The 13,582-nt window shown below is 39.8% G+C and overlaps 1 protein-coding gene across 1 annotated transcript; it reads left to right on the top strand.

Annotated features, from left to right (window-relative positions):
* Positions 1–9,653: 9,653 nt before the first annotated feature.
* LOC130957104 (uncharacterized) lies at positions 9,654–10,118 on the top strand. Its single transcript, XM_057883996.1, has one exon. The coding sequence runs from the start codon at positions 9,654–9,656 to the stop codon at positions 10,116–10,118; it is 465 nt and encodes a 154-aa protein (XP_057739979.1).
* The last annotated feature ends 3,464 nt before the right edge of the window (positions 10,119–13,582 follow it).

Below are 13,582 nucleotides of genomic sequence, written 5' to 3'. Positions count from 1 at the left end.
TGAAGAAAAGAAAAAAAAAGGAAAAGCGTGGCCTAAGGAAGTGTGGCCCAAGGAGAAGAAAATGTGGTCAAAGAGAGAAGAAGTGTGGCGCACAAAATGAGGAAGGCAAGCATTGCCCTCCACAAGGGCACACTGCCCTCTAGGAGGGCAACATAAGTGAACAAAGCTTGCTAGGCAACTCTGCCCTGCCCACGACAAGGGCAGAGCACAAAATGGTGCCTTGGATTAAAGGAAGGAAAAACCTTGCCCTGCCCTCCACAAGGGCAGTATCGGGCTCTCCAAAAGGAAAATTTCAAAGGAAAAGTTCACCATTGCATGCCACAAGAGTCGAACACGGAACAAGGAAGAAGCAAGGAACTAGGCTTGATTATGGTGCCAAGAAAGCCAAGGAAAATGAGTAGCGTGCATTCCAACCATGTCTCGAACGCGGGACTTCAGTTTGGAAACACTGCCCTGCCCTCCGCGAGGGCAGGGCAGCATTTTGTTGTGGCACACAAGCGCACCAACCTGGCGCACCAACGGCATCATTCGGCAGCACCAGCAGCGCACCAAGGCACCAATCTGGCGCACCAAACTTTTCTGCCCTGCCCTCCGCGAGGGCAGGGCAGCATCCTGCAGCGCACACCAACGCACCACGCCCGCACCATAGCCGCACGCACCAAATCCTGCCCTGCCCTCCACAAGGGCAGGGCAGCCTCCTGGAAGCAATCCTTCATGGGCTAAAATTGGATTAAAAATCCAATAAAATTCATTTCTTCACCAAATCAAAAGCCCATCCAAATCCCAAGATCCAAGAATAGAAAGTGTATAAATAGGAGTTAGTTTGATGTAATTAGGACTTTGACTTTCACTTTTACTTTTCACCTTTTATTTGACTTTTGAATTGGGCACTTTCTTGGGAACTTTGAATTTTGCAACTTCTCTTGGTGACTTCACTGAGATTTCAGAGAATTGGGGAGGAGAATTGATCTCTCTTCTTCCTCGTTCTTGCTTGGGCACTTTTACTTTTCTTGTTTTGAGTTTTGGGTGTGAAGAATTGAGGAAATTCTGTCTCAATCTCCATTCAAAATCTCTTTGATTTCATTTCTGCATAATTGAATTCAAACACATTTCCTTTACTGCTTCTTCTTCAATTTCTTGTTAATTGCTTTGTGATCTTAGATCTGGGAAGGCAATTGAGATCTAGGCTTAGCTACCTAGTCTCTGGAGTCCTGAGGTCTCAATTTACTTTTGGTTCTTCTGTGAACCTTTGCTGCATTTAATTTCCTTCTGTTTGAATTCTAAATTCTTCTAATTCAATTTCTGTTCTATTGATTGTTGCAATTCAATTTCTCTTGTTTAAATTCTGAAATCCCTGTCCTCAAATCCCTTTTACATTCAAGCAGTTTATATTCCTTGCAATTTAAGTTACTGCAATTTACATTTCTTGCACTTTAAGTTTCAGTCATTTACTTTCTTGTTCTTTAAGATTCTGCAAGTTTACTTTCCTGCTCTTTAATTTACTGCAATTTTCCCTTCCCCCTTTACATTCCAAGCAATTTAGCTTCTGTTAAATACAAACCACTCAACCAAAACTTAATTCGCTTGACTAAACCAACCACTAAACTAAAATTGCTCAATCCTTCAATCCCTGTGGGATCGACCTCACTCATGTGAGTTATTATTACTTGATGCGACCCGGTACACTTGCTGGTGAGTTTTGTGTCGGATCGTTTTCTGCACATCAAGTTTTTGGCGCCGTTGCCGGGGATTGAAATAGATTGACAATGATTAAGTGAAGTGGAGGTCTAGATTAAGCATTTTTTTTTCTTTTCTGTTTCACTAACATACTAACTGTTTGAGAAATTGCCTCTATTAACTCACTAACAATTTATCTCAATTAACTGCACTCAATTCTCAAGCGTGCTGTTGTTTGGTCATCCAAATTGTTTGCGTACCACAGGAAATCAAGTTTCTACAGACAAAGAGTATCATGACATGAAGCCACCACTTATTACACTCATCAAGAACAATTGTTCTTATGACGGAAATCCATCGGAAGATCCTCAGCAGCACATATCCACTTTTCTGAAGACTTGTAATGCTGTCAAAACTGATGGTCCAGATCATGACACTTATAAGATCCTGTTATTCCCTTTCTCATTAAAGGGTGAAGCTGCACAATGGTTTGAAACTTTTCCCCAAGGAAGTATCACTAGTTGGGATGATTTGGTCACCAAATTTCTGACCAAATTCACCCCATCCAGACAGATCATCCAGTTGAAAGAGGAGGAACATCTATTCACACAAGGGGAGGAAGAACCACTTTTCAAAGCCTGGGAAAGATACAAGAAAGCAACTGATAAAGTGGGCTTCCGAGTTTTTTATGAAGGACTAACCCCAGAAACAAGAAAAGCAGTGGATTACTTCTCAGATGGCCTACTCAAAGCAACAATAACTACCCAAGGAATTGCAAATTTCAATGACAAAGGAGTCATCAACCAACACTCATGCGAGAAACCACAGAATGTAATTTCGGAAAAAGAAGTAATGAAACTTGAAGGAATGAAGGCATCCATGAACCTGAACAATCAAACGCACCATCAAACACAGCAACACATGGGGGTGAGGGATGGAAAAGTTGATGGTCTGCAGTCCGCTGCAGTGAATACCAAATTTCCACCATGGAGACCTCATTCTTATCTAAGAATGGGGGAGGCCCGATATCAAGAACATAGAAATTTCAACCAGGGCAAATCCATGACCACAAACAACCAACATCACTTATCCACCAATGCCAATCAAAGCCAATACTCACAAAACACACACTGCCAGACTCACTCCAACTGGAGAAGGACTGAAATCCAAAATCACGAACCAAGGAACTTCAATTACAACAACCCCAATTTCTCAAACCAGCAAAAACACCATTACAGCAATAACAACCACTACATGCCACCACCACACCCACCGTTCCAACCTTTAACATCTCATAACCAACCAATCTCACAAGACTCTCAGAGAATCACAGACTTGGAGATCCTAATAGAGAGAATGATGAAACACCAAGAGGAAACAACAAGGAACCAAGAGATGTTAATCAGAGGAATCGAGGAGCAGATAGCTCAACTGGCGAAGTACTTTGCAGAAATGGGTGAAAAGAAACCAAATACCTTCCTCAAAACCATTAAAGACAAACCAACCAACAACGAAGATGCTACAAAGAAGGATGGATGGAAAAGGATCATAGAGGACAATGAGAAAATACTGGACAAAGGAAGTACCAGCCAACAAAAACACAACAAGGAATTCTTTCAAGGAGAGACAGAGGATAGAACTAAAGAAAAGCAGAAAATCCCCACTGGAAATTTTTCACTAGGGGATAGAGTGATGATCAATATTCAAACCATGAAGGTGTCCCCACAGTTGTCTGATCACTACATTGTGACTAAGATCCTTCCACAAGAATTTATAGAGGTCATCAAAGAGGAAACCAGAAGGAAGTTCACAGTGAAGAAAGACAAGCTAAGGCACTGTGATTTTCAACCTCCATGATCAGCAGAACAGAAGATGTCAAGCTAGTGACAATAAAAGAGCGCTTGTTGGGAGGCAACCCAACCTGAGATAGTTTTCTTTTCATAGCTTTTTCAATAAAAATGTTGAATAATTGGTATGCATTGCAAGGAGCTAAGTTTGGTGTTGCACACCAAAATAATTTAAGGGAGAATGAAGGATTCTAAGTTTGGTGTTCCACCAAAAATCTCACTTAAAAGCACATTCTCACTTCTTGCATAATGCTAGCTCCAAGCAATCAGACAAATTATTCAACTATTTAACTGCTTTCTAGCTTTGATTCCATAACCTTTAGCAAGGACACAGGGTTTCAAATATGGTTAACTTGTTGCATCTGAGACAGTGGCAAACAATTAAGTTTGGTGTTCACACACCAAAATAAATCCAAGAGCCACACTCTATTTATGCATACTAACCATACACTTAAGGGCTTGAGAAGCAAGCAACTTTGAGAATTATGCAGGACATGAGCTAACAATTGAAGCTATTGTGCATCTTAACTCAAAGAAAACACAGCAGAAGGAAAAATCAAAAGGCTGCAACTTCAAAGGTTGTATCTAAACTTGATCCTTGCTGCTGTATATTATTATGAACATGGGAACCATTATATATCCTGCTAAAGTGTTTAATTAGTTGCAAGTGAAATTGTTTGATTATGCTAAATCTGCATAATGCTTGTCATTCATCACTTAGCTTTAATTTTGTTTTGTTTCCCATATGCTTGAATAAAAGAGATTTGGTTTGAATTGAAAAGTGAAATATCTAATGTTGCATAAGTAGAATGGAAGTTAATTTTTAGTATATATGTTTGATTAAATGCATAACTCATGAAATAATTGTTGCATAATCTCATTCTCATTCAAGTGTGAGTTGGCTTGCTGTTATAAAAGTCCTCATCAATAAATAAAAAGCCCTTGAGAACAAAAACAAAAATAAGAAAGAAAAGGAAGAAGAAAAAGCCAAAGTGGCAAGAAAAACAAAGAATAAAGGTTGGACACCAATAGCTTGGACCCTAGGACACATGCCTGTGGTGTTCTTGTACTAAGATATGCTTGGATGAGTAAATTCTAAGGGGTATTTTAAAACCCGGTCACTTAGATCAACTGATTTGGGATGGCCAATTGAAAGTCCACAATAAAGAGCAACTTAGATACAGAACATTTAGTTATCCAAAGAGATGCTGGGCATCAATGATCCTAGGAAGAATTAGTGAGCCATGTGTCTGTGGTGGAAAGATGTTGAGTAAAAGAAAAAAAAATTAAAGCCAGAGGCTATTACTGCAACATTAGACACCAAACCTCCAAAAGAATAAGCTTGTTAAGCATTATAAGAAAGAAAAGTTAGCAAGGGAGTGATTAAAGAGCAAGTCTTATAACAGCAAGTTTAGCAAACCTTTGATGAAAAATGTATACTATGTAACAGCAAACAATAACTTGAGTTATCATTGTCTGCATGAAGACCCCAAAAATCAAGTTCTGCTATATGCCTAATAAGGATATGTGTCCTTTTCTTGTTCATTTCAATTTCTCTTAGTTTTGATGCTTGCTTGGGGACAAGCAAGATTTAAGTTTGGTGTTGTGATGACTAGTCATCATATACCCATTTTTCAAGCTAATTTTACTTGTTTTGTTAGTCTTTATGCACTTTCTTGCATCCTAAGTAAGTGATTTGGAATGAAAATGCATAACTTCTTTAAATCAAACAACCACCATGAAATTAATGTTAACTCATGAGGTTTAAGCTAAATTTAATTGAATTTTAATTGATTTATAAGCCTCTTGAATTTAGTGATACTTTGAGTGGTTGTTTTGGTTTATTGTAGGTGAAGAAAAGAAAAAAAAGGAAAAGCGTGGCCTAAGGAAGTGTGGCCCAAGGAGAAGAAAATGTGGTCAAAGAGAGAAGAAGTGTAGCGCACAAAATGAGGAAGGCAAGCATTGCCCTCCACAAGGGCACACTGCCCTCTAGGAGGGCAACATAAGTGAACAAAGCTTGCTAGGCAACTCTGCCCTGCCCACGACAAGGGCAGAGCACAAAATGGTGCCTTGGATTAAAGGAAGGAAAAACCTTGCCCTGCTCTCCACAAGGGCAGTATCGGGCTCTCCAAAAGGAAAAATTCAAAGGAAAAGTTCACCATTGCATGCCACAAGAGTCGAACACAGAACAAGGAAGAAGCAAGGAACTAGGCTTGATTATGGTGCCAAGAAAGCCAAGGAAAATGAGTAGCGTGCGTTCCAACCATGTCTCGAACGCGGGACTTCAGTTTGGAATCACTGCCCTGCCCTCCGCGAGGGCAGGGCAGCATTTTGTTGTGGCACACAGGCGCACCAACCTGGCGCACCAAGGGCATCATTCGGCAGCACCAGCAGCGCACCAAGGCACCAATCTGGCGCACCAAACTTTTCTGCCCTGCCCTCCGCGAGGGCAGGGCAGCATCCTGCAGCGCACACCAACGCACCACGCCCGCACCATAGCCGCACGCACCAAATCCTGCCCTGCCCTCCACAAGGGCAGGGCAGCCTCCTGGAAGCAATCCTTCATGGGCTAAAATTGGATTAAAAATCCAATAAAATTCATTTCTTCACCAAATCAAAAGCCCATCCAAATCCCAAGATCCAAGAATAGAAAGTGTATAAATAGGAGTTAGTTTGATGTAATTAGGACTTTGACTTTCACTTTTACTTTTCACCTTTTATTTGACTTTTGAATTGGGCACTTTCTTGGGAACTTTGAATTTTGCAACTTCTCTTGGTGACTTCACTGGGATTTCAGAGAATTGGGAAGGAGAATTGATCTCTCTTCTTCCTCATTCTTGCTTGGGCACTTTTACTTTTCTTGTTTTGAGTTTTGGGTGTGAAGAATTGAGGAAATTCTGTCTCAATCTCCATTCAAAATCTCTTTGATTTCATTTCTGCATAATTGAATTCAAACACATTTCCTTTACTGCTTCTTCTTCAATTTCTTGTTAATTGCTTTGTGATCTTAGATCTGGGAAGGCAATTGAGATCTAGGCTTAGCTACCTAGTCTCTGGAGTCCTGAGGTCTCAATTTACTTTTGGTTCTTCTGTGAACCTTTGCTGCATTTAATTTCCTTCTGTTTGAATTCTAATTGCTTCTAATTCAATTTCTGTTATATTGATTGTTGCAATTCAATTTCTCTTGTTTAAATTCTGAAATCCCTGTCCTCAAATCCCTTTTACATTCAAGCAGTTTATATTCCGTGCAATTTAAGTTACTGCAATTTACATTTCTTGCACTTTAAGTTTCAGTCATTTACTTTCTTGTTCTTTAAGATTCTGCAAGTTTACTTTCCTGCTCTTTAATTTACTGCAATTTTCCCTTCCCCCTTTACATTCCAAGCAATTTAGCTTCTGTTAAATACAAACCACTCAACCAAAACTTAATTCGCTTGACTAAACCAACCACTAAACTAAAATTGCTCAATCCTTCAATCCCTGTGGGATCGACCTCACTCATGTGAGTTATTATTACTTGATGCGACCCGGTACACTTGCCGGTGAGTTTTGTGTCGGATCATTTTCCGCACATCAACGCTAGCGAAGGACAAAAAGGCTACGTTAGTGGTCACATTAGTGGCACTAATGTTGAAGTTAACGTGGCTCATTCGGGTTGGGACGTTAGTGACAAAAGTTAGTGTCACTTAACGTCTTCGAACCAGAATCTACACTTAACGTTAACACCACTAACGTCCTGACTAACTGCATGCCATATCTGACTCACTCTTTTTCTGCAAGCAAAGCTGAGCCCACTGAAGACTGTAACTGCTTCAACTGAAGATTAAAGGCCCATATCCAAGTCTTGGAGAGCTAACTAGAAGATCAGAAGAGTAGCATATATAGGAGTAATTTTGAACTAGAAGGGAGCTTGGCATTATTGGGAGTTACACTCTGTATATTTACTTTCTCTACAAATTCTAGTTACTTTACAATGCACTTTTCTTTTACGCATTCCATTCCCAGAGCTATGAACAACTAAACCCCTTTCATTGGGATAGGGAGCTCTGTTGTAATTTGATGGATCAATTATAGTTTTCATTTTTCTTCCTCTTTCTTTTCTCTTGATTTTGCTAGAAAGCTTTCGGTCTTCAACCAATTGGTTGGTTATCTTGGAAAAGAAACTCTCCATAATTGGATCTGCTCTGAGCCTTGGAAGAGGAATGAGGAGATCATGCTAGAATTGCTTTCTCACATTGGATTAGGTTGGGGGTTGGATGGATATCGTGACATGTAATCCTACCAATACTTTGATCTATGAAGGTGTGTGGTATAATCAATGACCAAACTTCATCTCTTCTCATGAGAAATTAAATAAAAAAATTGGGAAATTGTTCAAGCTTAGAGAGATTGGGTTGCCAAGGAATTGGGATCCAATCACCTAAGATTGCCAAGGAGATCAACGAATGCATTTATTGAGGAAGAGATGAAGATGAACTTGATCTGGAGAATGCAACATCTCCTAAGCCCAATGAATTCCCCATCTCTGATCTTACCCATTTTCTTTATTTTCTGTTATTTACTTTCATGCTCATCTCCCCAATTCCCCATTTAATATTATGCAAATTTATATTCCATGTCATTTATCTTTCCCGCCTTTAATTTTCTACAATTCTCACTCAATTTGGCTTAGCTTGACTAGAACACTTCTCTAATTAAAGTTGCTGGACCAATCAATCCCTGTAGGATTTGACCTCACTCTATTGTGAGTTTTTACTTGACGACAATTCGGTATACTTGTCGAAGGGAAACTTGTTGAGAGACAAGTTTTCGTGCATCAAGTTTATGGCGCCGTTGCCGAGGATTGATTTTGTATCGACAATGATTAAATTAGAGAATAACTAGATTGAGCAATTTTCTTTTGTTTCATTTATTTTGTTTCTGTTATTTACTTTCAGTCTCAGCCATTTTCATTTATTATTTTCTTTTGTTTTATTTTCTCAGTTAATTTACAACTCTGTCAACTAATCCACTAACTGTTTGATAAATTGCTTTACTCACACTAACAGTAACCTTAACAAGAGTGATTTCTTCACTTTTCTCTTGCTTGTGTAATCTGCTAATTGTATGACATGTAGAAGAAGAGGAGCTTTAACCTCCTTTGAATCTAAACCTGAGAGGACCTTTCTTAGATTAAGGAGGGAAGCAAGAGGGAAGAGGGTCATTGGTACTAAGGAATAAGAGGAGGATTTTGAGACAGACATGGAGGAGAACATGGAAAACCAACATGAGGAGGAGACATACAACTGTGCCAGAGAAGGTCCAGTAGATCATGCTGGGCAGAAGAGAAGAGTTCTAGGTTCTTATATTAACCCAAATCCTGGAAACTGTGGAAATAGTATCCAAAAACCAACCATACATGCCAATGACTTTGAACTGAAGCCCCAGCTCATCCCCTTTGTCCAGAACAACTGTTCATTCGGAGGAGGCACCTAAGAAGACCCTAATCAACATTTGACCACCTTCCTAAGAATATGCAATATTGTGAAATCTAATGGTGTTCATCATGACACCTATAGATTGCTTTTGTTCATCCCGACACTGAGAAAAATTCGAGAGGAGAAGCAAAGAAGGTGAGATGGGAAGAATGTAAGATGGTCACTATAAGTGATGGGGAGAATTTGGAAGAAGTGAAAAAACCATCAGGGCACCTCCAAGGTGGTTCAAGAGCGCATCCAGACGAGAAAGACCACGGAAGTGAGCCTACACAAAGAAAACAGCTAGAGGAGAAGGAAGTATTGAACCCCTATGCACCTAGAGCACCATTTCCCCAAAGACTCAAAGGTGGTGTAGAAGGGAAAGTATACTCAAGATTCCTCGACATGTTTGCATCTCTCCATGTAAACATACCATTCACCAAGGCTCTCCAACAAATTCCCTCATACATTAAGTGTATGAAGGAGCTGTTAACCAAGAAGAATTCACTGAAGGGTGGGCAAACGATAGTGATGAATAAGGAGTGCAGTGCCCTTCATTCAAACAGAGTTGCTTACAAAAAGGAAGGACCCAGGGAGTTTTCACATTCCCTGCGCTATAGGGGAAACCAGGATTGATAGAGGACTTTGTGACCTAGGAGCAAGCATCAACTTAATGCCATTATCCCTCATGAAGAAGCTCCAAATCAATGAGCTGACACCCACAGATGTAATCATACAATTGGCTGACAAAACTCAAAGGCAAGCAATAGGAGTAGTTGAAAACGTGTTGGTGAAGGTTGGGAACTACTTCCTTCCCACATATTTTGTTGTCCTGGAGATGGAAGAGAGTCATATCCATCCAATCATCCTGGGGAGACCGTTCCGAGCCACGGCCAGAGCACTTGTAGATGTGGAGCGAGGAGAGCTAATATTGAGGATACATGATGAACAACTTATCTTCAATGTCTTCAGACCCTCACAAGAAGCAGAGCAAGAAAACCATGAACTAAAGGATGATCATAACATGACACCTCTGGAAGAAACAAGCAAGGAAACACAAACAGGGCATCTGGAAACCCCAAGTGTTGATAAACAAGATAGTCAGATGCTACAACAGCCAAGGAAAACCCAGGGGTGAGCTGAACCCACAGGAGCTAGCTGAGACCAGCAACAAGGTGTTCCTTAGAAGAGAAGCAACCAGGAGTAAGGAATCACCAGAGGAAGGGAGAAAAAAGATGCCAAGAGGATGGAGGAACAAAAAGATCCCTACAGAGAACTTCTCTCCAGGAGATAAAGTGATATCTGCCCATCATCCAATAATCCCACCTCATCTCCCCACCATTCCATCTCAGCTACCTCAGGTGTATACCATCAGTAAGATCATATCCTTAAAACATGTAGAGATTCTCAATGAAGCAACTGGAGATAGATTCACTACGAGAGGGGAAGACTTGAGGCACTATCAACCACCCTGAAGAAGGCCAACCGTCAAGCTAATGACGTTAAAGAAGCGCTTCTTGCGAGGCAACCCATGTTTTATATCCTTATCTTTATACCTTTAATAGTAGTTAATAAAGCAAGATTCATGAATTTCGAATCAACTTTGACAAATACTTAGGTATACCTTTGTATGCAACATATAGTGGACAACAAGTTTGGTGTTTGGTGCACGAAAATTACACTCACACTATGTAATTCCACACAACTAACCAGCAAGTGCACTGGGTCGTCCAAGTAATACCTTATGTGAGTAAGGGTCGATCCCACGGAGATTGTTGGTTTAAAGCAAGCTATGGTTATCTTATTATTCTTAGTCAGGATACCAATAGCGTTATTTAGCCTCAATTGTAAAAAGTGAAAGAGCATGAAATGAGTAATTGTTACGCAGTAATGGAGAGTGTGTTAGAGTTTTGGAGATGCTTTGTCTTCTGAATCTCTGCTTTCCTACTGTCATCTTCTTCACGCACGCGAGGTTCTTTTTATGGCAAGCTGTGTGTTGGTGGGTCACCGTTGTTAATGGCTACCATCCGTCCTATCAGTGAAAATGGTCCATGTGCGCTGTTACCATATGGCTAATCATCTGTCGGTTCTCGATCATGTCGGAATAGGATCCATTGATCCTTTTGCGCCTGTCACAACGCCCAACACTCGTGAGTTTGAAGCTCGTCACAGTCATCCAATCCCTAAATTCTATTCGGAATACCACAGACAAGGTTTAGACTTTCCGGATTCTCAAGGATGCTGCCAATGGATTCTAGCTTATACCACGAAGACTCTGATTAAGGAATCCAAGAGATATTCATTCAATCGAAGGTAGAACGGAGGTGGTTGTCAGGCATGCGTTCATAGATTGAGAATGGTGACGAGTGTCACGGATCATCACCTTCATCATGGTTAAGTATGAATGAACATCTTAAAGAGAAACAAGCGTTTTTGAAAATAAAACATAAATAATTGCATTAATTCATCGAGACGCTACAGAGCTCCTCACCCTCGACAATGGAGTTTAGAGACTCATGCCGTCAGAGAATACAAAGTTCAGATCTAAAAATGTCATGAGGTACAGAATAAATCTCTAAAAGTTTTTTAAATACTAAACTAGTAACCTAGGTTTATAGAAAATGAGTAAACTAAGATAGATAGTGCAGAAATCCACTTCTAGGGCCCACTTGGCGTGTGCTAGTGCTGAGACTTAAGCTTCTCACGTGCTTGGGCTGTTTCCGGAGTTAAACGTCAGGTTGTAACCTGTTTCTGGCGTTTAACTCCAACTTGCAACCGGTTTCTGGCGTTCAACGCCAGAATGCAACATGGAACTGACGTTAAACGCCAGTTTACGTCATTTATCTTCAAGAAAAGTATGAACTATTATATATTGCTGGAAAGCCCTAGATGTCTACTTTCCAACCCAAGTAAGGGCGTGCCAATTGAACTTCTGTAGCTCCAACAATTTTATTTCGAGTGCAGGAAGGTCAGAATCCAACAACATCAGCAGTCCTTTTTCAGCCTGAATCAGATTTTTACTCAGATCCCTCAATTTCAGCCAGAAAATACCTGAAATCACAGAAAAACACACGAACTCATAGTAAAGTCCAGAAATATAAATTTTGCATGAAAACTAATAAAAACATACTAAAAAGTAGCTAGAACCTACTAAAAACTACCTAAAAATAATGCCAAAAAGCGTATAAATTATCCCCTCATCACAACACCAAACTTAAATTGTTGCTTGTCCCCAAAAGACGATAATATACTATAAATTCCAAAATATCAATGAAGCTTAGTTCTAATTAGATGAGCGGGACTAGTAGCATTTTGCTTCTGAACAATTTTGGCATCTCACTTTATCCTTTGAAGTTTAGAATGATTGAAATCTATAGGAACTCAGAATTCAGATAGTGTTATTGATTCTCTTAGTTTAGTATGTTGATTCTTGAACACAGCTACTTTATGAGTCTTGGCCGTGGCCCTAAGCACTTCGTTTTCCAATACTACCACCGGATACATAAATGCCACAGACACATAACTGGGTGAACCTTTTCAGATTGTGACTTAACTTTGCTAAAGTCCCCAATTAGAGGTGTCCAGAGTTCTTAAGCACACTCTTTTACTTTGGATCACGACTTTAACCACTCAGTCTCAAGCTTTTCACTTGGACCTGCATGCCACAAGCATATGGTTAGGGACAGCTTGATTTAGCCGCTTAGGCCTGGATTTATTTCCTTGGGCCCTCCTATCTATTAATGCTCAAAGCCTTGGATCTTTTTTACCTTTGCCTTTTGGTTTTAAGGGCTATTGGCTTTTTCTACTTGTTTTTTCTTTTTCTTTTATTTTTTTCTTTTGTTGTTTTTTTTTCGCAAGCTTTTTATTCACGGCTTTTTCTTGCTTCAAGAATCAATTTCATGATTTTTCAGATTATCAATAACATTTCTCTTTGTTCATCATTCTTTCAAGGGCCAACAATTTTAACATTCATAAACAACAAGATCAAAAATATGCATTGTTCATGCATTCATTCAGAAAATAAAAAGTATTGCCACCACATCAATATAATTAAACTAATTTCAAGGATGAATTTGAAACTCATGTACTTCTAGTTCTTTTGTATTAGAAACATTTTTTCTAAGAGAGGTGAAGGATTCATGGAATTATTCATAGCCTTAAGATATAGTTACTAAATACTAATGATCATGTAGTAAAGACTCAAAACATAGACAAACATATAGCATAAAACCAAAAAACAGAGAGATAAGAACAAGGAAGTTAATGAATGAATACACCTTAGTGAGGGTGGCGCCTTCTTCTTGAAGGACAAATGGTGTTCTTGAGCTCCTCTTTGTTTTTGAGCTCCTCTATGTCTCTTCCTTGCCTCTGTTGCTTGATCCCTAGTGATTTTGGTGCTCATATCCGTAGTTGCTCCTAATAATTGTATGGAGGAAAATGTATCCCTTGAAGTATCTCAGGGATTTCTTGATGAGGGAATTCCTCATGCTCTTATTGAGGTTCATGAGTGGGCTCTCTTGATGTGCAGTCAAATGCTCTGCTTCTGAGCTATGGGCCCTTGAGATGAATCTCTCCATCTCCCATGACTCGGAGGTGGAAGCT

Source organism: Arachis stenosperma, chromosome 10 (genome assembly GCF_014773155.1).
Source record: "Arachis stenosperma cultivar V10309 chromosome 10, arast.V10309.gnm1.PFL2, whole genome shotgun sequence".
In the NCBI taxonomy this organism is placed as follows: Eukaryota; Viridiplantae; Streptophyta; class Magnoliopsida; order Fabales; family Fabaceae; genus Arachis; species Arachis stenosperma.
This window is presented reverse-complemented; position numbering and strand designations above follow the sequence as displayed.

Excerpts from the sequence above, each read along its gene's own strand:
- LOC130957104 (XM_057883996.1), top strand. The coding sequence starts at position 9,654 with ATGCCATTATCCCTCATGAAGAAGCTCCAAATCAATGAGCTGACACCC.